Source organism: Populus alba, chromosome 16 (assembly GCF_005239225.2).
Source record: "Populus alba chromosome 16, ASM523922v2, whole genome shotgun sequence".
Taxonomy (NCBI): domain Eukaryota; kingdom Viridiplantae; phylum Streptophyta; class Magnoliopsida; order Malpighiales; family Salicaceae; genus Populus; species Populus alba.
This window is the reverse complement of record NC_133299.1, coordinates 14372922-14398967: the sequence shown is the minus strand read 5'-3', so window position 1 is coordinate 14398967 and position 26046 is coordinate 14372922. Positions and strand designations below refer to the sequence as shown.

Sequence of the window (26046 nt, the reverse complement as noted above, 5' to 3'; positions counted from 1 at the left end):
TGCACACCTAGCATGGTAAATTTTTGTAATCGCATTTGAAGGCAAAGCGGGAAAATACCTTTTCAACTTTTCAAGAGTGGTGTCCATTTTCAAATGAGAATTGGGGAAAAGATTCGAAGAAGGGAGAAAGAGCAGAGAATTGTATAAATATATATAGATATCAGTTATTTAGGAAACTTAAAGAACCGACTTAAGTCATGGAGTACCGTTATCCGCCATTTGACCAGGGTGAGAGAGAGACTAGCAAAACAAAAGATACTCCAAAACAGAACACAAAACAATGTGAGAAAAAGAATCAATCTTTATATACAGGATCACTCAATTCAATAGAGTCATTTTCAACTGAAAAATTGTCAAAGTAAACTTTCAAACGATACCCATTTACCTTGAAAACATTGTCATTCTTTGGATTCTCGATATCACAGGCCCTATATGGATACACATGTTTCACAATAAAAAGACTGCTCCATCTTGATCTTAGTTTTCTAGGAAATAAATGGAGTCGAGAATTATAAAGCAAGACTTTTTGACCAACATTGAATGTTTTTCTTAGTATTTTCTTGTCATGAAAGTCTTTAATTCTTGCTTTATGAATTCTTGAATTGTCATATGCATCATTTCTTATTTCCTCAAGCTAATTTATTTGCAATTTTCGCAGCTGACTAGCATCATCAAGGTTTGAATTGAAAGCTTTAATAGCCCAATAAGCTTTATGTTCAATTTCCATAGGCAAGTGACAAGGTTTTCCATAGACTAGTCTATAAGGTGACTACCTAATGATGTTTTATAAGCAGTTCGATAAGCCCAAAGTGCATCATCAAGTCTTAAAGACCAGTCTTTCCTATTAGGTTTCACTGTTTTCTCCAAGATTTGTTTGATCACCCTATTAGCAAGCTCTACTTGTCCACTTATCTGAGGGTGATAATAGGTGGCAACTTTGTGTGTGATTCTATATTTCTTCATTAAAGAATCAAATGGCTTGTTGCAGAAATGTGTTCCACCATCACTTATCATGGCTCGAGGGATTCCAAATCGACTCAAAATATTGTCTTTCAAAAACTTTATCACTGTTTTGTGATCATTGTTTCGACTTGGAATTGCCTCTATCCATTTTGAAACATAATCTATTGCGACTAATATGTACACGAAACCAAATGATGGAGGAAATGGACCCATGAAATCTATACCCCAACAGTCAAAGATCTCATTGACAAGAATAGGATTTAAAGGCATCATGTGATGTTTTGAAATAGATCCCAACTTTTGACAATTTTCACAAGTCTTGCAGAATGCATGTGAGTCCTTGAACATGGTGGGCCAGTAAAATCCACTTTGTAAGATTTTTGCAGTTGTTTTTTTACGAGAAATGACCCCCACATGCCTCAGAATGACAAAATTTAATGACACTACTTACCCGATTGTCAGGAATGCATCTTCAAAATATTTGATCAGGACAATATTTGAATAAATAAGGGTCATCCCAATAAAAGTTCTTCACTTCGTTGAAGAACTTTCTTTTGTCTTGGGTACTCTAATGCACTAACAATTGTCCCAAAACAAGAAAATTAACAATATTAGCAAACCAAGGCATTGTAGAAACGGAAAGTAAAGATTCATCGGGAAAGTAGTCATCGATTAGTGTGATGTCAGATTTTAAATTTGTTGTCAATCTTGACAAATGATCTGCAACAACATTTTCGGTGCCTTTCTTGTCTTTGATTGTGATATCAAATTCTTGAAGTAACAAAATCCACCGCACCAATCTAGCCTTCGAATCTTTCTTATAAATAAGATATTTCAATGCTGCATGATCACTAAAAACAACAACAGGTGAGCCAACAAGATAAGACCTGAATTTATCACATGCAAATACTACTGCAAGTAATTCTTTTTCAGTGGTGGTGTAATTCATTTGAACACTATTTAAAGTTTTACTTACATAGTAAATCACATAAGGTTTCTTATTTTTTCTTTGTCCCAAGATAGCACCCACGACATAATCACTAGCATCACACATTATTTCAAAAGGTAATGACCAATCAGGAGGTTGAATGACAGTAGCAGAAGTAAGCAAGTTTTTAAGTTTAACAAAGGCTTCTTCACAATGTTTAGTCCATTCAAAAATATTATCCTTTGTTAGAAGGTTACTCAAGGGCTTAGATATTACACTAAAATCTTTGATGAAAATTTTGTAAAAGCCAGCATGTTCTAAGAATGATCTAACATCTTTAACAGATTTTGGTGTTGGTAAGTTGGCAATTAACTCGATTTTAGATTTGTCATCCTCAATTCCTTTCGATGAAACAATGTGACCAAGTACAATGTCGTTTGTTACCATAAAGTTACATTTTTCCCAATTCAGTACAAGATTCTTCTCTTCACACCTGCTCAAAACCTTTTCTAAGTTAGTCAAACAATCATCAAAAACAGAAAAATCATCCATAAAAATCTCAAGAAAACGTTAAACCATATCACTGAATATGCTAAGCATGCATCTTTGAAACGTGGTTGGTGCATTACATACTCCAAAAGGCATCCTTCAATATGCAAAAGTACCAAATGGACATGTGAAAGTAGTCTTCTCTTGATCTTCCAATGCAATTTCAATTTGATTGTAACCTGAATAGCCATCTAGGAAATAATAAAATTCATGACCTGCAACTCTTTCTAGGATTTGATCCATGAAAGGTAAAGGGAAATGATCTTTTCTAGTCATTGAATTAAGTTTCCTATAGTCAATGCACATGTGAAACCATTAATAGTCCTAGTTGGAATTAACTCATTTTTCTCATTTGTTATCACAGTGACTCCAGACTTTTTGTGTACAACTTGGGGTATGACTTACCCATTTGCTGTTAGAAATAGGATAAATGATTCCATTATCTAGAAGCTTAATGACTTCATTTTTCATTACTTCTTTCATATTAGGATTAAGCCTTCGTTGCATTTCTCTAGAGGGTTTAGCATTTTCCTCCAAATAAATCCTGTGTGTGCAAATCAAAGGGATAATTCCTTTTATGTCAGCTAGGGTCCATCTTAATGCATTTCTGTGCATTTTAAGAGTCTGTAATAACTTACCTTCTTATGTGCATTAAGTTTGGAAGAGATATTACCGGAAAAGTTTTATTTTCTCCCAAAAATGAGTATTTGAGATTAAATGGTAATGGCTTCAAATCAGGTTTTGGTGGTTGAACACTTGAAGGTATGGACTCAATTGATCGTGTTGGCAATTCTTCAATTTGTGGTCTCCAATTGCATGCCTTTAATTCTTCCTGAAAGTAGACCATTTGCAAATCATCAGATTCATCAATCTCAGTTTCACTCGAAGTGGTTTGAAATTGATCATGAACTAATTTTTCAATAAAGTCCACTTCCTGTAAATCATTATCATCTCCAGGTTGTTTGTAAATATTGAAAATATTCATCTCCAATGTCATGTTTCCAAATGATAGCTTCATCAGTCCATTCCTACAATTAATCAATGCATTAGAAGTGGCAAGAAATGGACGTCCTAAAATGACAGGAATTGAATTACATGCTTCAACAGGTTGTGTATCCAAGACAACAAAATCTACAGGGTAAATGAATTTATCAACTTGTACTAACACATCCTCAACTATTCCTCTAGGCACTTTTACAGATCTATCAGCAAGTAAAAGAGTTACAGAGGTTGGTTTTAACTCACCTAGATTGAGACTTTGAAAGACTGAATATGGAAGTAAATTCACACTAGCTTCAAGATTAAGTAAGGCTCTTTCGATTTTATGTTCTCCAATAAAGCAAGAAATTGTAGGACAACTAGGGTCTTTATATTTCAAAGCATTATTGTTCTGAAGGATGGCACTTACTTGTTCGGCTAAAAAGGTTTTCTTTTTCACATTCAATTTTCTCTTTACAGTGCACAGATCTTTCAAAAATTTAGCATAGGAAGGAACTTGTTTAATAGCATCCAACAAAGGTATATTGATCCTTACTTGTTTGAAAGTTTTAAAGATTTCAGAGTTGTGATTGACTTTCCTTTGTTTGGTCATGGCATGAGGGAATGGAAGTGCTGACGGGGAATCAACCTTTTCTTTGCAATGTTCAGGTTCAACCCCTTCCTTATCCTTAGAGATAGATTCATCATCTTTCTCACAAGATTCAAGAATGGGTTTTTCAATAACCTTACCACTACGAAGAGTGATGACTGATTTGACTTGATCCATGTGTTGGCTTCCAAAACCACTTGTATTTGCATTGTATTGCCCCTTTGGATTTTGCTGTGGTTGAGATGGAAACTTACCTTTCTCTTGGAAACTGAGAGCAGATGTTAATTTTGCAAGAGCATCTTTAAAATCTGTCATGCTTTGAGCAAGTTGAGTGTTGATTGTCTCCTGCTTTTCAATGAATGCATGCAATGTTTCCTCAAGATTTCTTCTAGGAAGTGGAGCATAAGGAGGTGCATATCCATGAGAATTTTGGAAATTATGGTGTGCTTGAAACGGTGGTTGTGAAGTTTGTGCATTATTGCTATCACTCTTCTAACTAAAATTTGGGTGATTTCTCCAACCAGGGTTATACGTTTGTGAGTATGGGTTATGGTTGGGCCTTTGAAAACTGTTTAAAGCATGGGCTTGTTCATGGAGGCATTCCTTAAAAGAAGGAAAAGTTGGACAATCATTTGTTGAGTGTTCATTGGTTTCACAGATTTGACATACAATGTCATGAACATATTTTAATTGACCACTCTTTTTTTAATTCAAGTGCTTCGACTTTTTCTAGCTAAAGATGCAAACTTGGCTTGGAGGTCATGATCTTCCCTAAGGTTGTGCATACCTCCACTAGATGTATGAGGTTGAGTTTTACTTGGTGCCTCATAAGTACCTGTGGTGTCCCAATTTTGAGCATTTTCGGCTAGCAAGTCTAGGTACTCCATTGCTTCATTAGGGTCTTTATCTTCAAAAGTTCCATTGCACATCAATTCAACCATTTGCCTATCTCTAGGTGTTAAACCTTCATAAAAATGTGAAACCAATCTCCATGTTTCAAAACCATAATGAGGGCAAGTATTAAGCAAATCTCGATACCTATCCCAACATTGGTAAAATATTTACCTGTGCTGCTAAACTGGAATTGAGCTCACAATTGGGGTAACTTCAAAGAAGACTAATGCACCATGCACAGGAGGCTAGTAGTTATTTGGTTCCATTAGAAGATGTGTAGGCGATGAACAATTAACAGTGCAACTGAACAAGAACAAAGGTTGTCATTAGTTGATGACTGAAGGCATTGTTGTTGGTGTCCATGACTGAAAAGGAGAGGTGCAGCTTCAATTGGATGTGGACAAGCAATGTCCCCATCGAAAACTATGCAGACATTCTCTTTCCATTTGATGCTCAACACTTGTTCTAGGAGATCTGAGTCTAGCTACTTCACCTTTGATGCTCTCAACCTCATTTTGATACTGAGCCTCTATCTGACATTGATTAGTACTTAAAAGTACATGTTTATTGTCGCACCCAAAAAAAAAATAAGCGCGCGGCATCGGCTAACGATTTTTTGTCTCGTTGTTGTTTGCTTGAATTTGGTTCGTTGGAGTCGCCACCTAGTAATTGATTTCGGGCTACTAGGAAACCGGATGTACTGGTCTTGTTAGAGATTCCCGGGTAAGGGACTGGTTGTGGTTAGGGAAGGTATTAGCACCACTAACGCACCCTAACTGAGGTAAGCTGCTTCGTGGCTTTGACGTGTTAAAGAAGTTTTAATAATTGTCTTTTCATCGGAAATTAGAAATATCACTTACGTATAAGTTAATAATTCTTAACCGTGATCCGATCAAAAAATTAAATTCTTCTTTAATATATTTGCAATTTTATCATTCAAAACTATATACAAATAAATAAAACAAAAATACAAGCACACACATACACTTTCACTATTTTATTTTTGTTTCTTTTCTTTTCTTTTTTCTTTTCTTTTCTTTTCTTTTACATCTATATTTACATAAATATAAATTACAAATTCAAAATAAATAAATAAAAATACACCAACACACACATCCTTTTATTATTATTATTTTCTTTTCTTTTCTTCTTTTTTTTCTTTTACATTCACATATTACAAATTTAAAATAAATAAACAAAAATTACATTAAAACTTTAATATTTACAAAATAGTCCCTAAGAAATCCAGAAATTGCAGGGAAGGACTTCTGCACCCGCATGAACAGTTCCAGCGCGTCTTCCCATGCGCCGCCCAGAAATTCAGGCGGCGTGAGGGTGCTGCAATGGCTTCCTCCCCTCTTCAATCTCCTGCTGCTCGTCACCTGCAAAACAAACAACAACACAATCGGCAGTCGATTTTAATTTTTCTTTTGGTCCGGATCCGTGTTCGTGTCTTCTTTATTTCGGATCTGTTTTGGTTCTCCTTTTCAGAGCTGCTCCCTCTTTTAATCCTTTCTTCTTTTGGGTTCTGCGGCGCCATTGCGTGTTCCCGTCCGGCTGGTTGAAGATCGAAGAAGTGGCTGGTGGCTGGAGGCGGACAGAACTGAAATCTGTTGGCGCCGCTGTGTCGGGGTAGCCGCTGGAGGTCGTTGGGTCTGCGGGGATGAGGGAGGAGCTGTGTGCGGGGTGGTCGGTCCACGGTGGTTGAGAAAGCAGAGGACGAAGGAGCGGCGCTGCTGTGGTGGACGGCGCTGCTTCGCCGTTGCTGTTGAGGGAGAAGGCTGGTCTCCGTCCGGTTCGCCTTTCGCTCCTGCAACTGAGAAGGTAAATGGGTTGTTGTGGTCCAAAAGCTAAAGGAAAATGGGGGAAAGAGCAGTGAAATTAAGGGCTGTGTCGATGGCTCTGTGTTGATGAATGGTGGCGGTTTCTTCGTGGGCTGAGTTTGGCTGGCGAGAAGAAGGAGAACCGGCGATGGGGCTGTTTGGGTCGTGAGCGGGTGAAGGGAGAAGAAACCGAAAATGGTGTAGGGGAAAAGGGGAAAGTCTCAGGTGGCCGGCCTCTGGTTTCTCTTTGGCCGACGACTGTATTGAAAGTTGAAAAATCAGAGGCCACGGGGGGGCGGCGCCTGCCTTGAAAAAAAATGGGTTTTAGGTTTAGGTTTTGTGTTTTTTTTTTTTTGTGATATTTCAAAATTGCCCCCCCCTTGCAAGTGTTGGAAACCAGTATTTATAGACAAAAAATGTTGCCAAGTTTTTCAACTTGGTCCCTCAACTTCTTTCTTTTTGTAAATTTTGATTTTTCTTATTTTTTGTATTTTTTTGAAAACGAGCAATATCAACGTCGACTCAAATGCGGAAAATCAATGATTTTAAAAATGACGCGTGAAAAGTCGAACGCGTTTGAAAATATTTTAACAATTTAAATTCTTTTTTTAGACGACGTTGAAAATGCTAAAATGACGAAAATATATTAAAAAACATATTTTTTTGGATTTTCTTTGTTTTTCTCAATTTTTTGGATTTTTTAAAAATATATCAAAACATGGGTCAAAAATTGGATAGCAACAGATGCCCCCTCTTTACAATGCCTACGAAGCAAAACTCCTCAAAATTTTGCATAGTAAGCTTTGTAAAGAAAACAAAAGGAAAATGATTTTATTATCTTGGGCGACCTGCCCACACACTCACACTGATCTATTTTTCACGGGCGACTTGCCCACACATACTCACTCTGGTCTATTTTCACGGGCGACCGACCCACACTCTCCCAATAGTCTATTTTCACGGGCGACCTGCCCACACATTGGGTTTACCTGAGATCCCATCTGGCGACCTCATTCAACTGGAACGAAAATATTGTGTAACTCGGTTAACCTGAAATCCCATCTGGCGATTCCCTTTAACCAAAGCTACATGAGATCCCATCTGGCGACCTCATTTAACCAAAACAAAAGAATGTGTGAAAAATGGTCTCATTGTATGGGTGACGAACCCCAGAAAAATGATGGTCTCATTGTATGGGTGACGAACCCCAGAAATATGATGGTCTCATTGTATGGGTGACGAACCCCAGAAAAATGATGGTCTCATTGTATGGGTGACGAACCCCACGTGGAAACAAATATGAAGTGTGGTCTCATTGTAATGGGTGACCTACCCAGATGGAAAAAATATGATGAAGTGCGGTCTCATTGTCATGGGTGACCTACCCGGATGGAAAAAATGTGAAAAACGGTCTTATTATGATGGGCGACCTACCCAGATGGAAAAAATGTGAAAAACGGTCTTATTATGATGGGCGACCTACCCAGATGGAAAAAATGTGACATGACAAGTGTGAAAAATAGGACTTACCTGGCGAAGTTCTGAAGGGATGACAGAATAAAAGGCTGGAAAACTTGGTGCTTCCTGATAATTCTCGATCATAGGGTTTGAAAACTCGGTGTTTCCTGACTGCAAGGGTTGAAAACTCGAGGCTTCCCGATTGCAAGGTTGATCTTTTCATTTCTTTGGGATTTTCTTAAGGGTAAGGTTTATCCCCTTTTTTTTTTATTCCGTGATCAAAACCGATTCTTTATTATTATCACCACCATGCTTCCTTCTTTTTCCACCATCTTGCTGGACCTCATTAAAGGTTTTCCTGTAACAATTAAAAAATATGTGCAATTTTTTTTTTTTAGGTTAGATGATATGCATGCATCCTTACCTGATTTGAAATAATAGGTCCCCATTTCTTCATGGTGTGTTTCTTTTCTCACAAGTTGGAGTGTTGGCAGTGAACTTTGATGGCTTCTTCGCTCTTGCTTACTCGAGTCATCTCTTGTGATTTTGACCTCTAGGAAAGACTTGATATCATCGTACTTCTTTGTCCTCCGCTTCTTTATCTCAAAGGTTGCCAATTTTGCTCGACATTTTCTTAGAATAGGAATCATGGAGCCAGCCCTATCATATGTTTCTTTATTGCCCCCTAGCTTGATCATGCCCCCAAGTGTTCAATTTGGGTTTGGGGATGAGGCTATGTGAAGGTAGGTTTGACAAGGAGGTGTTTTCATGCAGAAATTTTGGAATTCCAAAGCTATTTCAAACACAGAAATCATTTTGACATCGATTCAAAGCAAGCTCATTCTGAAGAAATTCAAGTGTTTCCTATGGAGAGGTTATCAGAAGTGATGAAAACCCTTTTTTTTTTTTTTTTTTTGGCTTTTGGTAAAAAAAAAAATATATGAAGTGACATCTGGTTTGTCAGAAAAGGTTTAAATTTCAATTTGAGGGTTATTGAGAACCGAGGTTCAAAGCATTTATTTTATTTGCATGAATAATGAATTCATTCATATGAGAAAGCACTACCTACCGATCCAGATTGCTTGCCTTTGATCAGAAAGGGCTTGATTAGGCACGTAATGTAGGCTTGGGCTACTGGTTATGAAGAAAAATGATATTTGTAGGCTCAAAAGTGTTTAAGGGATTTGAAGACTAAGGATCACTTGTGCTTGTTTCTTTGACCCTTTTGTTATGTGACTGTCTTTCGAAAATTGTCTATCGTGCCCCCTTGTGTTGGGCTTGGGCTTGTTCTCTTTTTTTGTTTTCTTCATATGGTTTTGAGCATCATCATATTGTTTTTTTTTTTTTTTTTTTGCTCAAAACTTTTGGATCCTTTGGGTTTTTCTTCATTTCCCCTTGCTTTGTTTGGGCACCTTTGATGATTGAGAATTTTCTTTTATGCCCCCTAGTATTGCTTAGACACTTTCGATCATTGAGGTTTTCTCTATGTCATCGCACTTGCCCCCAGTGTGGGGTGTGATCCTAGCCAAGGTTATTTATCTCAAGAAAAGCATAAGGCTAAAAAAGGACTGCAAATGATATATTTTAGCCTCGTGAAAAGATTATCAAAGATGGCCTTTCTTCATTTCAAACTCATGCATTTAGGATCGGTAAGCCTTACTTTCATGCGAGTATGCAAAGTGATTTCTCATTATTCATGCAATCAAAACTCAGCTTTAGAGTCACTTCATGGTGTTTGTTTGTTTTTTTTTTTTTGGGTTTTTCTAGGTGTGTGGTTACCTTTCTAAGGAATCACCTGAATTTTCAGAACTCGTTTGCTTTGGACAAACATCAACATGATTTCAGTTTCTGTACTAAACTTTGAATTCCCAAAAATCCTTGTGAACATGTGCGATCATGCATAGTTTTGAAAGAATAGGAAACACACCCCAAAGATTCTTTGTGATGGTTTCATGCTTAAAGGTTATACTCAATATGCTCTTTGTATGAAACAACAAAAAAATTGAAGGTATATCATGAACACAGGAAAACACATGATCTTATTAACAAGAAAAGGCTGATTTGACAGGGAAAGTTTTTTTATGAAATTTAGAGCCAAATTACCAACAAAACTAGAACAGGTTGAAACAGAAATGAAGAAATTTTGCAGGAATGATCAAACTAAGGTTTTTTTTTTTTTTTTTTTGCAGAATAGGCTCCATTATGCACCAGTAGTGCAATTCCCTTTGGTCAGCCTTCCCACCAAAGCTTTTGCAGAAATACATGATTGTGTTAAGGCTCTTGACCAAAGTTTGCCCCCAATTTCTTCGGGCAGAGTCATTGTTGGGTTTTGAACAAAGATGATAGGTCGGTTGGAAGGAACTTTCCTAGAGTTATTTTTCAGTATCTACCCGAGTAAGCTAGAAGCAAGTCACACATGTCTTCAAAAATTACAACGAGCATACTCTTCATCTTCCGAGTTTTTCCTCATTCAAAGTCGGGTGTTGTAGACTCGTAGGGGACCTACTTTTCATTCTGGTGCATGCATGACAAATGTATGAACATGTAATCTATATGATGAACTCACCCTTCGAGAGGTGACAATATGGTCGTAACTCTTGTATGATGGAGCAAGAATCGTGATTTTCGCCCAAACTTTACAATGAAAATTTTCGGAGTGACGACCAATGTGTCACCCACAAGTCTTGAGTTCAAGATGCTTCAAGAAGGGTTTGCCCTTATGCAAATAACGATAGCACATACATCCTAAAGACAGGTTCTATTTATTATGTGAACATGGGTAAGTTTTCTATCTGGTCTCAAAAGGGTCTCATATCTGCCCAGTGACGTTCTTTGTAAAGACAGTATGGGGGCGTTGCAAGGAATGGTTAAGGTACGTATACCAACCATTACCAAGCAGGCACTCAGATATGAGTTGGGTGCTTCACGCATCTGAACCCTGACCAATAGTCTTAGGGCAGATTGCTAGTTACCCACCTAACCTAGAAGCTTGTGTGTGCTTTCAAAAATAAATACAGGTGATGCATGAGACAATTCTATAAAATGCATGGAAATAAATATTAACAAAAAGATTAAAAATGCAAAAACTTAAACACATCAAATACACAAAGCTTAGTCCAATAATGTCAGAAACAGTACCTTCCCCAGTGGAGTCGCCATTCTGTCGCACCCCAAAAAAAAATCAGCGCGCGGCATCGGCTGGCGATTTTTCGTCTCGTTGTTGTTTGCTTGAATTTGGTTCGTTGGAGTCGCCACCTAGTAATTGATTTCAGGCTACTAGGAAACCGGATGTACTGGTCTTGTCAGAGATTCGCGGGTAAGGGACTGGTTGTGGTTAGGGAAGGTATTAGCACCCCTAACGCACCCTACATGAGGTAAGCTGCTTCGTGGCTTTGACGTGTTAAAGAAGTTTTAATAATTGTCTTTTCATCGGAAATTAGAAATATCACTTACGTATAAGTTAATAATTCTTAACCGTGATCCGATCAAAAAATTAAATTCTTCTTTAATATATTTGCAATTTTATCATTCAAAACTATATACAAATAAATAAAACAAAAATACAAGCACACACATACACTTTCACTGTTTTATTTTTGTTTCTTTTCTTTTCTTTTTCTTTTCTTTTCTTTTCTTTTACATCCATATTTACATAAATATAAATTACAAATTCAAAATAAATAAATAAAAATACACCAACACACACATCCTTTTTTATTATTATTTTCTTTTCTTTTCTTCTTTTTTTTCTTTTACATTCACATATTACAAATTTAAAATAAATAAACAAAAATTACATTAAAACTTTAATATTTACAAAATAGTCCCTAAGAAATCCATAAATTGCAGGGAAGGACTTCTGCACCCGCATGAACAGTTTCGGCGCGTCTTCCCACGCGCCACCGCCACTGGCGGCGTGAGGGGGCTGCAATGGCTTCCTCCCCTCTTCAATCTCCTGCTGCCCGTCACCTGCAAAACAAACAACAACACAATCGGCAGTCGATTTTAATTTTTCTTTTGGTCCGGATCCGTGTTCGTGTCTCCTCTATTTCGGATCTGTTTTGGTTCTCCTTTTCAGAGCTACTCCCTCTTTTAATCCTTTCTTCTTTTGGGTTCTACGGTGCCATTGCGTGTTCCCGTCCGGCTGGTTGAAGATCGAAGAAGTGGCTGGTGGCTGGAGGCGGACAGAACTGAAATCTGTCGGCGCCGCTGTGTCGGGGTAGCCGCTGGAGGTCGTTGGGTCTGCGGGGATGAGGGAGGAGCTGTGTGCGGGGTGGTCGGTCCACGGTGGTTGAGAAAGCAGAGGATGAAGGAGTGGCGCTACTGTGGTGGACGGCGCTGCTTCGCCGTTGCTGTTGAGGGAGAAGGCTGGTCTCCGTCCGGTTCGCCTTTCGCTCCTGCAACTGAGAAGGTAAATGGGTTGTTGTGGTCCAAAAGCTAAAGGAAAATGGGGGAAAGAGGAGTGAAATTAAGGGCTGTGTCGATGGCTCTGTGTTGATGAATGGTGGCGGTTTCTTCGTGGGCTGAGTTTGGCTGGCGAGAAGAAGGAGAACCGGCGATGGGGCTGTTTGGGTCGTGAGCGGGTGAAGGGAGAAGAAACCGAAAATGGTGTAGGGGAAAAGGGGAAAGTCTCAGGTGGCCGGCCTCTGGTTTCTCTTTGGCCGACGACTGTATTGAAAGTTGAAAAATCAGAGGCCACGGGGGGGCGGCGCCTGCCTTGAAAAAAAATGGGTTTTAGGTTTAGGTTTTGTGTTTTTTTTTTTTTGTGATATTTCAAAATTGCCCCCCCTTGCAAGTGTTGGAAACCAGTATTTATAGACAAAAAATGTTGCCAAGTTTTTCAACTTGGTCCCTCAACTTCTTTCTTTTTGTAAATTTTGATTTTTCTTATTTTTTGTATTTTTTTGAAAACGAGCAATATCAACGTCGACTCAAATGCGGAAAATCAATGATTTTAAAAATGACGCGTGAAAAGTTGAACGCGTTTGAAAATATTTTAACAATTTAAATTCTTTTTTTAGACGACGTTGAAAATGCTAAAATGACGAAAATATATTAAAAAACATATTTTTTTGGATTTTCTTTGTTTTCCTCAATTTTTTGGATTTTTTAAAAATATATCAAAACATGGGTCAAAAATTGGGTAGCAACATTTATCAAGGTTTTATATCATCATTTTGCACTTGAAGTATCAATAACTCCTTAACTAAAACATGTTTTTTAATAACAAGTTTGATACTATAAGATACCTTAATTTATGGTAAATGCTCATCTTAAATGCAAGCCTAACACGTAAATAAAAGGATTGATTAATGAGTTTAAGTATTGAAAAGTGAAAGGACAAAGAGATGGCCAAACTTAGAAAAGAGATGCTGGTGCAGTCCAAACCGGAACATTGCTCAATAATTGGATCATATCTGGAGCTCTAGATCTCAGATTTAGGTCCATTTTTTATAGATGAAAAGGTAAGACATAGGCCTACAACTTTCATATGGAACCCAAGAATTAAAAAGTCTGTTTTGAAGTCCAAATTGTAGGAACAACGAAGAAGTCCGAATCTGTCCTGCAGGCCAAACACTATTCAGTGTTCAGCCCATATCTTGAGTTCTAGAAGTCCACATGAACTCATTTTTTTTTTTGTTGGAAAGCTGAGACAATTTCCTAGAACTTTCCTAAGGATTCTATGCAAATTATGATGTTAGTAGTGATGTCTTGTTCAGACAAGAAGATAAGGATTGTCACCAAGTCAAGATGTGGCCACCCACTCATCAATTAGTCAACAAATCATTAGTTCCAAATTTTGGCCTATAAAAGGAGGCATTTACCATGTATTGAGGCATCTTGGTTTCCAGATCAAGATCATGCTCTTGCTTTCTCTCTTTGTATTGCTTATGTTTTGCTTCCATTAATATCAAGTTTATGCACTTCATTTCCTTTCCTTTATTTAGTTAACTTCTTTCTCATTTATGTTCTTATCTTGTTCATTTATGTTTCTTTCTTTCATTATGTTTAGCTAAGTTAATTATGTCAAGGTGAAAAGGGTACACTAATGGTGTAAGAATAAGTATAATATAAACTTAACATGGACCTTAATGTTGGATACTAACATGTTTTATATTTGTTATTTTATTTACTTTTAATACTTTGCTTGTTAAATGGTTAATCTAGATTTATGTTGTATAACACTTGGTACAACAAATACTTGGCACTTTCATAGCCCATACTGTATGGTATAACCAACACCTGAGCTATGAAAGGAACTTGATTTGTTGTTAACATAAGTTATAATCATGAATGCTTGACAACATTTACAAGTATTAGCATTATTCGAATAAGATAACTAATGTAATCATGTTAACAATTTATAATCTGTTTGGAACCTCCTTTATGTGTGGTTTTCAATTGAGTAATAAGAGTTTATACTATACTTGTTTGAAGTACCATTAGTGGATCCTTTAACCTTGACATTTGTTTTTATTATTATTTAATCCTTACATCAACCTTACCTCTCAAAGCTCTCTTTATTACTACTACTACTATTATTATTATTTATATTCTTGTTATATTATATGTACGTTAAGTATGCTCTGTGTTTGATCAAGGATCCTGACATTGTTGGTCTTGCCTTGTTCATTCGCATCAGAATCTGTTTATATTATATAATATATCTCTTTGATCTTTTCATAAACTCAGTATATAGGCTGGAAACCTGTGACTTGATCTTTTAGATCATTCTTAGGTATAACAACGCCACGTACTGAGTATTATTACTATTACTATTACTATTACTATTACTATTACTATTATTGTTATCATTGTTGTTATTGTCGTATTGTTATTTATAATTTATACAATTAACCTCTTTGTGGTTCGACCCCGTTCTTGTCGGGTTATTTATTACTTCAACACTCCTGCACTTGGGAGAAAACATCAAGCTTTTAGTCGTGTCAGACATCTTTCTTCACTTCCATTATCTTTTTTCTCAATCGCGTGTAGCATAGCTTATGTGGGGGAACCTACCTTTCAACCCAGTACATGTATGATAAATGTATGAACATGTGATCTATATGATGAACTCGCCCATCGAGAGGTGACTTATGATCGCAACCCTTGCATGATGAAACAAGAATCTTGATTCTTGCACAAACTCTACAATGAAAATTTTCTGAGCGACAGTCATTGTGTCACTTACAAGTCTTGAGTTCAAGATGCTTCAAGAAGGGCTTGCTTTGATGCAAAACAATGTATACAGAACATACATCCTAAAGGCAGGTTCTAATCTTTTTAAGTGACACAAAAGGAAGGTTTACTATTTGGTCTCTAAAAAGGGTCTCTCTTTGTCCTAGTGATCAGCCTCTTGAAGGAAATATAGAGGCCCCGTAGGCAATGTGATGGCACGTGTACCAACTGTTACCAGTCTAAGCACTCAACGAAGAGTTGGGGTTTACACAAACTTAAACCTTGACTAAAAGTCGTAAGGTAAGCTGCTAGTCCCCCACCTAACCTGAAGCTTGTGTGTGCTTTAAAAATTTACAATATGTGATGCATGAGACAATTCTACAAAATGCATGGATAAAAAAAAAATATAAACACATCAAATATACAAAGCTTAGTCCAATATTGTCAGCAACAGTACCGTCCCCAGTGGAGTCGCCATTCTGTCGCACGTCAAAATCCGCGTGGCATCAACTTAGTGATTTTTTGTTCCTTGTTTGCTTTGATTGGTTCGTTGGAGTCGCCACTTAATATTTAATTGAAGGCTACTAGGAAACCCAGGTGCTGGTCTTGTCAGAGATTCACGGGTAAGGGATTGGTTGTGGTTAGGGAAGGTATTAGCCCCCCTAACGCACCCTACCTGAGGTAAGCTGCTTCATGGACTTGATGTGTTAAAGAAGTTTTAAAAATTATGTTCTTTCATCGAATTTTAGAAATACAACTTACGTTTAAGTTCATAATTCTTTATCCATGAGCAAATCAAAATATTAAATTCTTCTTTATTCTTGCAATTTTATCATAAAAAAAACATACATAAATAAATAAATGAAAATCAAAACACACACTCACTTTTACTACATATTGTTTTTGTTTTTTCTTTTCTTTCTTTTTCTTTTACATCCACATTTACAAAGTACAAATTATAAAAAACTAAAAAATAAACAAATATTACATTAAACAAACTTAAAGTTACAAAAAAACAACCACTCAAACAGAATCAGGAACAGTGCAGGGCGGAATAGTGGCGGCGCGTTGCTCCACGCGCCTCCGCCACTGGCGGCGCGTGGGTTCACGCGCCGCCACAAGAAAAAGTTAGCAATAGGGGGGATCTGGATCGACTTCTTCCCCCCTTCTTTTCCTCGCCGAAGGTGACAACCATGACCTGCAAACACAACAGAAAAGGCAACCAAGGCAGTTGATTTTCATTTTGTTTCACTGATTTCAGATTTGCCTCTCTCCATGCAGCTCCCTTTCTTTTCATCTCCTCTCCTTCTTTGTTTCAGGCGCTCGGCGGTGTGACCAAAGGGTTGGTGGTGATTGGGTCTTTGTCATGCTTGTGTAGCTGGTGGTGGTTGGCGAGTCTGGAGAGAGGGAACGCTGGAGGTGGATGTTCATGGTGGCTGAGAGGAGAACATATTCTACACGCGCCACCGACAAACCAAACATGTGGAGGATCGACGGCTTCCCTCCTCCTACTTCATTTCTGCACCGGCAGCGTCATCCACCGCTGCCTTGGTTGGGAGATTGGTGCGCTGTGGTGGGGTCTGTCGGTGGAGACCGGTCTTGGCGGGCTGGTCGGTTGATAGAGAGGAAAGAACTGATGAAGATCGTAGTTGGGGGGAGAAGGGTGATTGCCGGCTTGATGTTCTATCAAAGAGAAAGGGAGAGCGGTGGCTTGTTTTGTGGCTGATTGTTGTGTCTGGTGAGGGGAGGAAGGTCGGCTATAGCTGGTTGAGGGAGGAAAAAAAAATCAGAAAGGGAGGGGGAGGGGTTGGCGGCTCCTTTTCGGTGAGGGAGAAGAAAAGTTCAGCCTTTTTTGGGGTTTTTTCATTTTTTGTGTTGCCTCCCCAAAAATATGTTTTTTTCTTGTTTTTTTTTTAAAACGAGCAATATCAACGTCGATTCAATGAGGAAAATCGATGATCTTAAAAATGACGCGTGAAAAGTCGAACGCGTTCGAAAACCTTTGAAAATTTAATTTTTTTTAGAAGAAGTCAAAAATGCTAAAAACGATGCAAATATATTAAAAACATATTTTTTGGATTTTCATTGTTTTTTTTTTTTGCTATTTTTGGATTTTTCAAAAATTTTATCAAATAGGTGGGTCAAAAATTGGGTAACAACAAGGAGCTTATAGTTGGGTGCATCAGTAGGGCAATTCTGATAATTTTCAGCCTGAAGAATCTGCTTAAGGTGTTTCCAACGGCCTCTTGGTTGTCCCTTTGGGTATTTCTCATATATCTGTATCCTCTTGAAACTGAAGTGTGTTGGCAACACCAGCTCTGCATTTATCAACTCTGCTTCCATCTTCTTCCTCTTCTATATCTAAAAAGCAAAAATACCACTCACTTCAATGATTTATCCCCTATAGATCAAATTTAAAAGAATAGAAACTATATAAAAAATGAGTAAAAATTTGAAGAAAAGAAATTTAATCTAAGACTATAAATATAAAAAATTGGAAAAAAAAATATAAAAAACCAGGAATTTCATCCGAAACCCTTAAAAAAGAAAAAAAAAAGAGCAAACGAACCTCTCAGTTCAGAATCCCCTGTTGCTCGAACTCGGCATAACCCTAAACGGACAAAAATAATTTTTAAATAAGCTTTGTAGTGTAACCCTGTTCTTGTGCCGAGGAACGATGCTCGGTATGCATTTAAGTTTGCTACAGCGACAATAGTTTCTCAGGTTAGGAAACGGCCAGAGGAATCTAGTGGTAAGAGGATTGCTATTATTGAGGCTTGTGCAGTTTGTTTTGAGAATACTGAGGTAAGAGGACAATTCTTGTCCGAATCTGAATCTCGAAATGATCATATCTTTTCGGTTGCATAGATACTGTGAAACAACATGTGGAGGTTACATTGCTTTATGAGATGATGCAAAAATGCCATCATGAAGGGTGTTAGATTGAGATATTGTGGAAAGTTGCATCAAATTCTTGACACCTAAGTTAATTGACGATGTGCGTCCGTATACACGAAGCTTCGATTCCAGTTTCGGATAAAATTTACTACCTGTATCCTAAATGCTCGGCATTGATGCCGAAGAATGAGGTTTCTGAATATGCTAAAAGTGCAGCTGCTGCTGGTTTACAACGTTGTGGTCTTAGAAGATGCAGAAAATGTCAAACTGAAATCTTTGGCAACAAGGAACCTACGACGCCAATGTAGGAGAAATTACAAGAAACAGCCTCTATTTACAGTCTGATACTTTCGTCCTCTGATTTCTGAAAGGCGCTTAGCATACTCGGGTAATTTTAAGCAGTGTTCCCTTGGAGAGTTCCACCAAAATTCCACGAACTTGCCACTAGAAATATCTAAAATATCTAAATCATCTTTGGGTTCAGTCCATCTGTAATTTAAAATAAATTATTAATGAAATTATAAACTATTTTCTATGTCGATAACATGTGATATTAATTAAAAATATTATCGATAGATTGATGATGATAATATTTTTTTTTTGGGTGTGTCTTTTCTAATTGTAAATCCATCAATTATTATGTTATATTACAATGAAATGATCAAAGTAATAGCAATTACTGAGGATAAGTTTTTTGATAACCAGTTATTGTTATGATTTCATTGGTAAATTAATTTATTTTTAACTAAATATATAATTAAATATTGACGGAATATTTTGTTGGTATTATACAATATTTTGATAGTAGCGATTGTGAGATAGTTGTCATTGGTGGGGCTGTATTTCCTACTCTTTTTTCTCTCTTTCCTCCCCTCAAAATTCATTTCAGTCATTCATAATTTTAGAGTTGTTTATTTAGTTATTAATATTTCAACTTTAATCATAATTTTTTTTAATTATTTTTTTTGTTCTTGTCATTTTTATAAATTTTTAATTTGGTTTCAATTTCATCCTTCAATTCTAATTTGTAATATATTGTTATTTTTAATTTAATCTTTATTATTTTGTTTTCTTAATTTTTTGTACAATTTTTTTTTAATTTCATTCTTCAATCTCAATTTATAATATATTATTTTTTCTAGCATTTAAATAATTATACACCATTTTTTAAGTCTTCGATCCATCTCTCACGTTAATTTTAGTCAGGATAACATGATTATGGTGCTAGAAGCCCCCTGACAGTAATTTAAAAAATAACAATAATTCAATTGACTCACTCGGACCCTATCGCTAGCTTGCGTGGTGCTTGTCAAACATTTGGCACCTGTAATGGAAGACTTTGAAGCCCTTTATGCGCATTGCTTTTGTGTATTTTATTTGTATCGAATCACACTCGAAATTTTTGTCTATATAAACTCCTTTGCTTCATTATTTTGCTCATTAAGAAAACTAAAGATTAGTTTACTTTTAAAGAGAGAGAGATCATTAAGAAAAATGTCATTGTTTCATCTTAGAGCTAGTTATTCTTCTCCTTCCATGCAGCCACTGTTGCAGTTCAAGGAAAGCCTTGTCATTAATGATTCTGCTTCTTCTGATCCTTCTGCTTATCCCAAGGTGCATCATGGAGAGTTGATGGAGAAAGTGCTGATTGCTGCTCATGGGATGGTGTTGAATGCGATGGGGACACTGGTCATGTGATTGGCCTTGACCTCAGTAGCAGCTGTCTCTATGGCTCCATCGAATCTAATAGCAGCCTCTTCCACCTTGTTCTGCTCAGAAGGCTGAATCTTGCCGACAACAACTCTAAAATCCCTTCCGAGATTCGAAATCTTACGAAACTGAACTATCTAGACCTTTCTTTTAACAGTTTTTATGGGAAAATAGATTTTATTGCTAATTGATTTGAGCGAAGCAAGGCTCTTATGTGCTGTTTATCCCTGCCTTTAATTGATTATTCAGCCAAAGTAAAGACGTTAACACGAAGGAAACCATGTGAAGGAAAATCATTTTATAAACAAACTTCTCAACCACTTGCTTAAAGAATTATTAAAATGATAAGAAAGAAATCTGTTTCTTCATTCATTTATGGTAATGAATGTAAGATCTTGGCGTTATTATGATGTTCATTCGTCATATTATTCTGAAATCATTTTCTCCATGAAAACTATGAGGGTTGAAAAGTAAACAGGTCAAATTATTTAGTGTCTGAGTAATTAATCAGTTCCTTGACCCAATTATTTAACTCATAAGCTATGAATTTCTTCTTTTTTTGTTTTGGCGCTTTAAGATAGAAACTGAAGGGGACTTGATAACTATCCATTATTTGCAGCCACGCATTCTCTGCACTCTGAAAAATCTAAACAGATACGTACATTAACATTGTTTTCAATCAAATCGTGTTTGCTTCCGAAGAAGTTATTTGTGATAGTAATGCATTCAAACCATTCTGTTCAAAGTCTTCGACCCATCCCCCACGTTCATCTTAATCATTCTCTTATTAGTCATTATAAGAGGGATAAGATGGTTGTGGTGGCGATAGACGTCTTCAGAGATGGCCGATTAACATTGGCAATCGCAGTGGAATACTGGAACAAGACGAAGACTTAGACTTTGAATGAAATTGACAGTACTGCCAGATGGTCGTTAAACAGGTAGAATGATTTATGAAATAGGTGGGGGTAGCAGAAAATATAGCCGGAAAAACTATTTCAGAAGCAGCACCCAAAATACCTATACGAACACAATTCAAGATAAGAATTCAGAACTAAAAGAAAAAAGGCCTTTTTAGGAAAAAAATTCGCAAGATTCTTTTTTTTTTGTTTTTGTTTTGAACAAACAATATATATATTTTTTTGCCCTTTTCCTTTAAATAAAAGATTAAAAAAAAGGAATATGATCAATTCTTAAACCCATTTAAATGTAGCAGATAATAGTGGAGCTTGAGAATTGATGTGTATTCAAATCATAAAAACTAGTAATAGATGATATGCTCATATCAACCATGTTATTATTGTTGAGTAAGGAAGCAGTCCAAAATTCACCACTAGAATGATGTGAAGTGATCAAAGTTGTAATCGTGCATACTTATAAAGAACTCAAATGCGACATAAATTGTAAAGGATCAAGATGAAGATGGAAATCCAAAGGGACTTGAGTTTTTGGTGCAATCGAGTCGGGAATTAAAACAATTAAATTTCACTAAATTAGTTTCATTAGCACCTAAAGTATTATAAAATAAAGCATTATAGTGAGATATAAACCATGATTTATAATATTTGATATTTAAACAAAATCAATTAAATTAAAACTAATTAGTAGTTTGTGTTTCATATATATAACTTTAATAAAAATTAATAACAAAAATTAAATAATTAATTCATAAAAAAAATAAAAACAAAGTATGTTAATTATATCAAAATTATGAGGCGGCAAAAATTTTAGTTTATCATAAGTAAGAACATTCTTACTGACATAATAATCTCTACAACAAATCCGGACATGGAAAGAAAAGGAATGCTTAGAATAGGATCTATTAACATAAGAAGGTGAAGGCAAAAATGTTTTTGGCTTTAACCCACAACATAGAATAAATAGTGAAAAACCATGTTGAATGAATCTAAATTTAAAACATATTAGTCACTTTGATTTACGAATCTATTCTAACTATCTACAAATTTTGTGAATATTAGGTGGAATGGGAATTATAGAGGCATTTAACATGTTTTATTTTCATTATTTGAAGTTGTACTTGTTAAAAAGCTATTATAATGTTTTATATAGAAAAATTAAAAAAATCAAATAATATTGAATAGATAAATAAAAAATTTATTTTATCTAAATAAAATTTTTATACTGATCAAGAACTAAAAAACATGAAGGAAAATATTTATTTTTTTAAATAAACTCTTGCATCGACTCATTAAGAAAAGGAAGTCCATACATTAATTATTCCGAAATTTTAAAAAAATTACTTTTACTCATTAAAAAGACAAATTTATGGTAAAATACTTTTGATAAGAGTATCGATAATAATATATAGTACTAATTTAAGAGAAAAATAAAAAACCTTTTACCCTTTTAAGTTTTTGTTCATATTTTCATTTTTTTTTGAAAACTTTTAAAAATATTTTCAATAAAAAGGAAAAATAGGTTTTGATAAAAATGAAAGCCTATATTACTCATTAATTTTTTTTAAACATTGTTTTGAGAAACTTCAAAACTAAAAAAAACAAAAAAAAAGTTATTTTTAGCAAAAATGATATAAAAGTATTTGAAATGAAAACTAAAAGCCTTTTACTTTTGTATTTTTATTGAAAAAAATAATATTTTGAGAGCTTTTCTTTTCATTTTTATTAAAAACACTTTTATTCATATTATTTTTTATATCATCGAGGAGATAATTTTTCCTTAAAAATCCCTTTATTCGTTAATTGGTTAAAGTCAAACGGTTATGCCATCAAATAGAGGAAAAATTAATAGCTACTTAATATATATAATCGATTGATGGCTCGATCCAATAGAAGTAATTAGTGAAAAATCTCCATTGTTTTCAATCAAATCAATGAAGAATACAATACTTTTTTTACTTTTCTACCAGAGTGAATATTTTTTATCTATATAAACTGCTTTATTTCTCTTATTTGTTTATTAAAAAAGATAAGAGTTTCTTTACTAAAACAACATGGCATCACCTGTGTGTTTCTTAACCATGCGGATGCTTTTGCTCTTTTTGCTGTCTTTGTTTCATCTTAGAACTTGTTATTCTTCTCCTTCCATGCAGCCTCTATGCCATGATGATGAGAGTCATGCCTTGTTGCAGCTCAAGGAAAGCCTTGTCATTAATGAGTCCGCTTCTTCTGATCCTTTTGCCTATCCTAAGGTTGCATCATGGAAAGTTCATGGAGAAAGAGATAATTGCTGCTCATGGGATGGTGTTAAATGCGAAGGGGACTCTGGTCATGTGATCGGCCTTGACCTCAGTAGCAGCTTTCTTTATGGCTCCATCGACTCCAATAGCAGCCTCTTCCACCTTGTTCAGCTCAGAAGGCTGAATCTTGCTGACAACGACTTCAACAACTCTGAAATCCCTTCTGAGATTCGAAATCTCTCAAGGCTGGTTTATCTAAATCTCTCAATGTCTGTCTTTTCAGGGGTGATACCATCTTCACTTGGTAATCTTACAAAACTGAACTATCTAGACCTTTCTTATAACTTTTTCTCTGGGAAAATCCCTCCTTTGGTCAACCTTTTTCAACTTACTTACCTGTCCCTTCTTACAACAATTTAACATCTGGAACCTTGCATTGGCTCGGTAATCTAACCAAACTCAATCATGTAGGCTTGGCTGGAACCAATTCATACGGTGAGATTCCATCCTGTCTTGGAAACTTGACTCAGCTCACCCAGTTAAACCTTAATTTGAATGAATTAACTGGTCAACTTCCATCTTGGATAGGAAACCAAACCCAATTAATCTTACTGGGCCTTGGAGACAACAAACTGCACGGTCCAATTTCAGATTCTATTTTTAGGCTTCCCAATCTTGAAACCCTTCACCTAGGAAAAAATTTATTCAGTGGCACTGTAGAATTTGGCCTTCTTAAGTCAAGAAGCCTTGTTTCCTTCCAATTATCTGACAATAATTTGTCTGTGATTGGTAACCACAATGATAGTGCTGCTCTGCCAAAAATTCAAATTTTAAGTTTGAGTGGATGCAATTTATCAGGCGAGTTTCCAAGTTTCTTACATGGTCAAAATCACTTGGAGTTTGTAGAACTCGGTGGAAACAAAATTGAGGGACACATACCAACATGGTTTATGAACTTGGGCACCGAAACTCTTTGGAGTTTAGATCTCAGAGGCAACCTACTAACAGGTTTTGAGCAATCCGTTGATATTCTTCCATGGAATAATCTACGATATCTGAGACTTTCTTTCAACAAGCTTGATGGAGCCCTTCCAATTCCACCACATTCCACCATTATCTATATAGTCTCAGACAACCGTTTAAATGGAGAAATTCCACCAGCAATCTGCAATCTGACATCTCTTGTTATCCTCCAATTGTCTAACAACAATTTGAGTGGCAAGCTTCCGCAATGTTTAGGAAACATAAGTAACTCTGCTTCAGTACCCGATCTACACAACAACAGCTTCAGCGGTGACATTCCTGAAGCTTTCTCAAGTGACTGCGCATTGAGGGCAATCGATTTCAGTCAAAACCAATTGGAAGGGAAGATACCAAAATCATTAGCCAATTGTCCCAAGCTAGAGATTCTCAATATCGAACAAAACAAGATAAATGATGTCTTCCCTTCATGGTTGGGTATTTTGGCAGAGTTGAGGGTTCTGATTTTGAGATCCAATAGGCTCCATGGCGTGATTGGGAAACCTAAAGCTGACTTTGAATTCCAGAGGTTGCAGATTGTTGATCTATCCGGTAATTGTTTTTTGGGTAAGTTGCCACTTGAATACTTTCGAAATTGGACTGCCATGAAAACTATCTATAAAGAACACCCGTTGTACATGCAAGTAGACGCAAGTTTTCAATTACCAAGGTATGTAATGGCATATGAATTTGACTACTCAATGACAATGACCAATAAAGGTGTGGTGACAAAATATGAGAAGATCCAAGAATTTCTCACAGCTATTGATCTTTCAAGAAATCGTTTTGAAGGAGGAATTCCAGATGCCCTTGGAGATCTCAAAGAACTGTATTCGCTCAATCTCTCTAACAACTTTCTCACTGGTCGCATCCCTCCATCCTTGTCCAACTTGAAAGGGCTTGAAGCTTTGGACCTTTCTCAGAACAAACTCTCGGGAGAGATTCCTGTCCAACTTGCACAGCTCACCTTCCTCGCGGTCTTTAATGTGTCTCACAATCTTCTATTAGGTCCAATACCAATAGGAAACCAATTCGATACATTTGACAACACTTCATTTGATGCGAATCCAGGATTGTGTGGAAAGCCTTTATCAAAAAAATGTGGAAATGGCGAGGACTCGCTACCAGCTCCCAAAGAAGATGAAGGCTCGGGATATCCACTTGAATTTGGTTGGAAGGTGGTGGTGATAGGTTATGCAACTGGATTGGTAATTGGAGTGATTCTTGGATGCGCTATGAACACAAGGAAGTATGAATGGGTGGTGAAGAATTACTTTGTGAACAAAGGTCAAAATATGAAGACTCGCCTGCGTAGAAATTGATTTCTAATTATTAGGATGTTTTCCAGTTTGTTGTATTATCTCGTATTCTCGTATTTCCTCTTCCTTCTCTTTTTCTTTTTGTTCCCTTTAATTTTCACTTGTAAGGTTAATAGTGAATTTCTCTTGGATGGTCTATGTAACGTGCTAAAAATATCATGATGATGTCTTTAAAGTAATTAGTAATGTAACATATAGTATGTTGAATATTTGTGTACACTATTAGTCTATAGTACGAATTTTAGATGAAAAAAATCTTAATATAATTCGTGCTGCTATAATATGTGACTGGAGAGTTACTGATGCATGCGTAAGATAAAGATAATAACAGATTAAAAAAAAAAAAAACCAAGAATTTTAATGAGCGACTACAAATATGAATTTTATTTTTTCTAAATTAACAATAATAAAATCTGAGGAGGTTTACATTTAAATAAGTAAAAAGCTCTACCTCAACTAGAAAACAATTAAAATATGAAATTACAAAGGAAAGAAATATAAAATCCAAAAATTAACATGAAATAAAAAAATAACAAGAAAAATAATAAAAATAGCCAAAA

The 26046-nt window shown here is 36.1% G+C and overlaps 1 protein-coding gene across 1 annotated transcript; it reads left to right on the top strand.

Moving 5' to 3' along the window:
* The first annotated feature begins 22934 nt into the window (after positions 1-22934).
* LOC118056136 (receptor like protein 26-like) lies at positions 22935-25651 on the top strand. Its single transcript, XM_073405256.1, is given in 2 exon segments — positions 22935-23547; positions 23550-25651. Coding segments are annotated over 2 exon segments (2526 nt in total). The 5' UTR covers positions 22935-22961; the 3' UTR covers positions 25490-25651.
* The last annotated feature ends 395 nt before the right edge of the window (positions 25652-26046 follow it).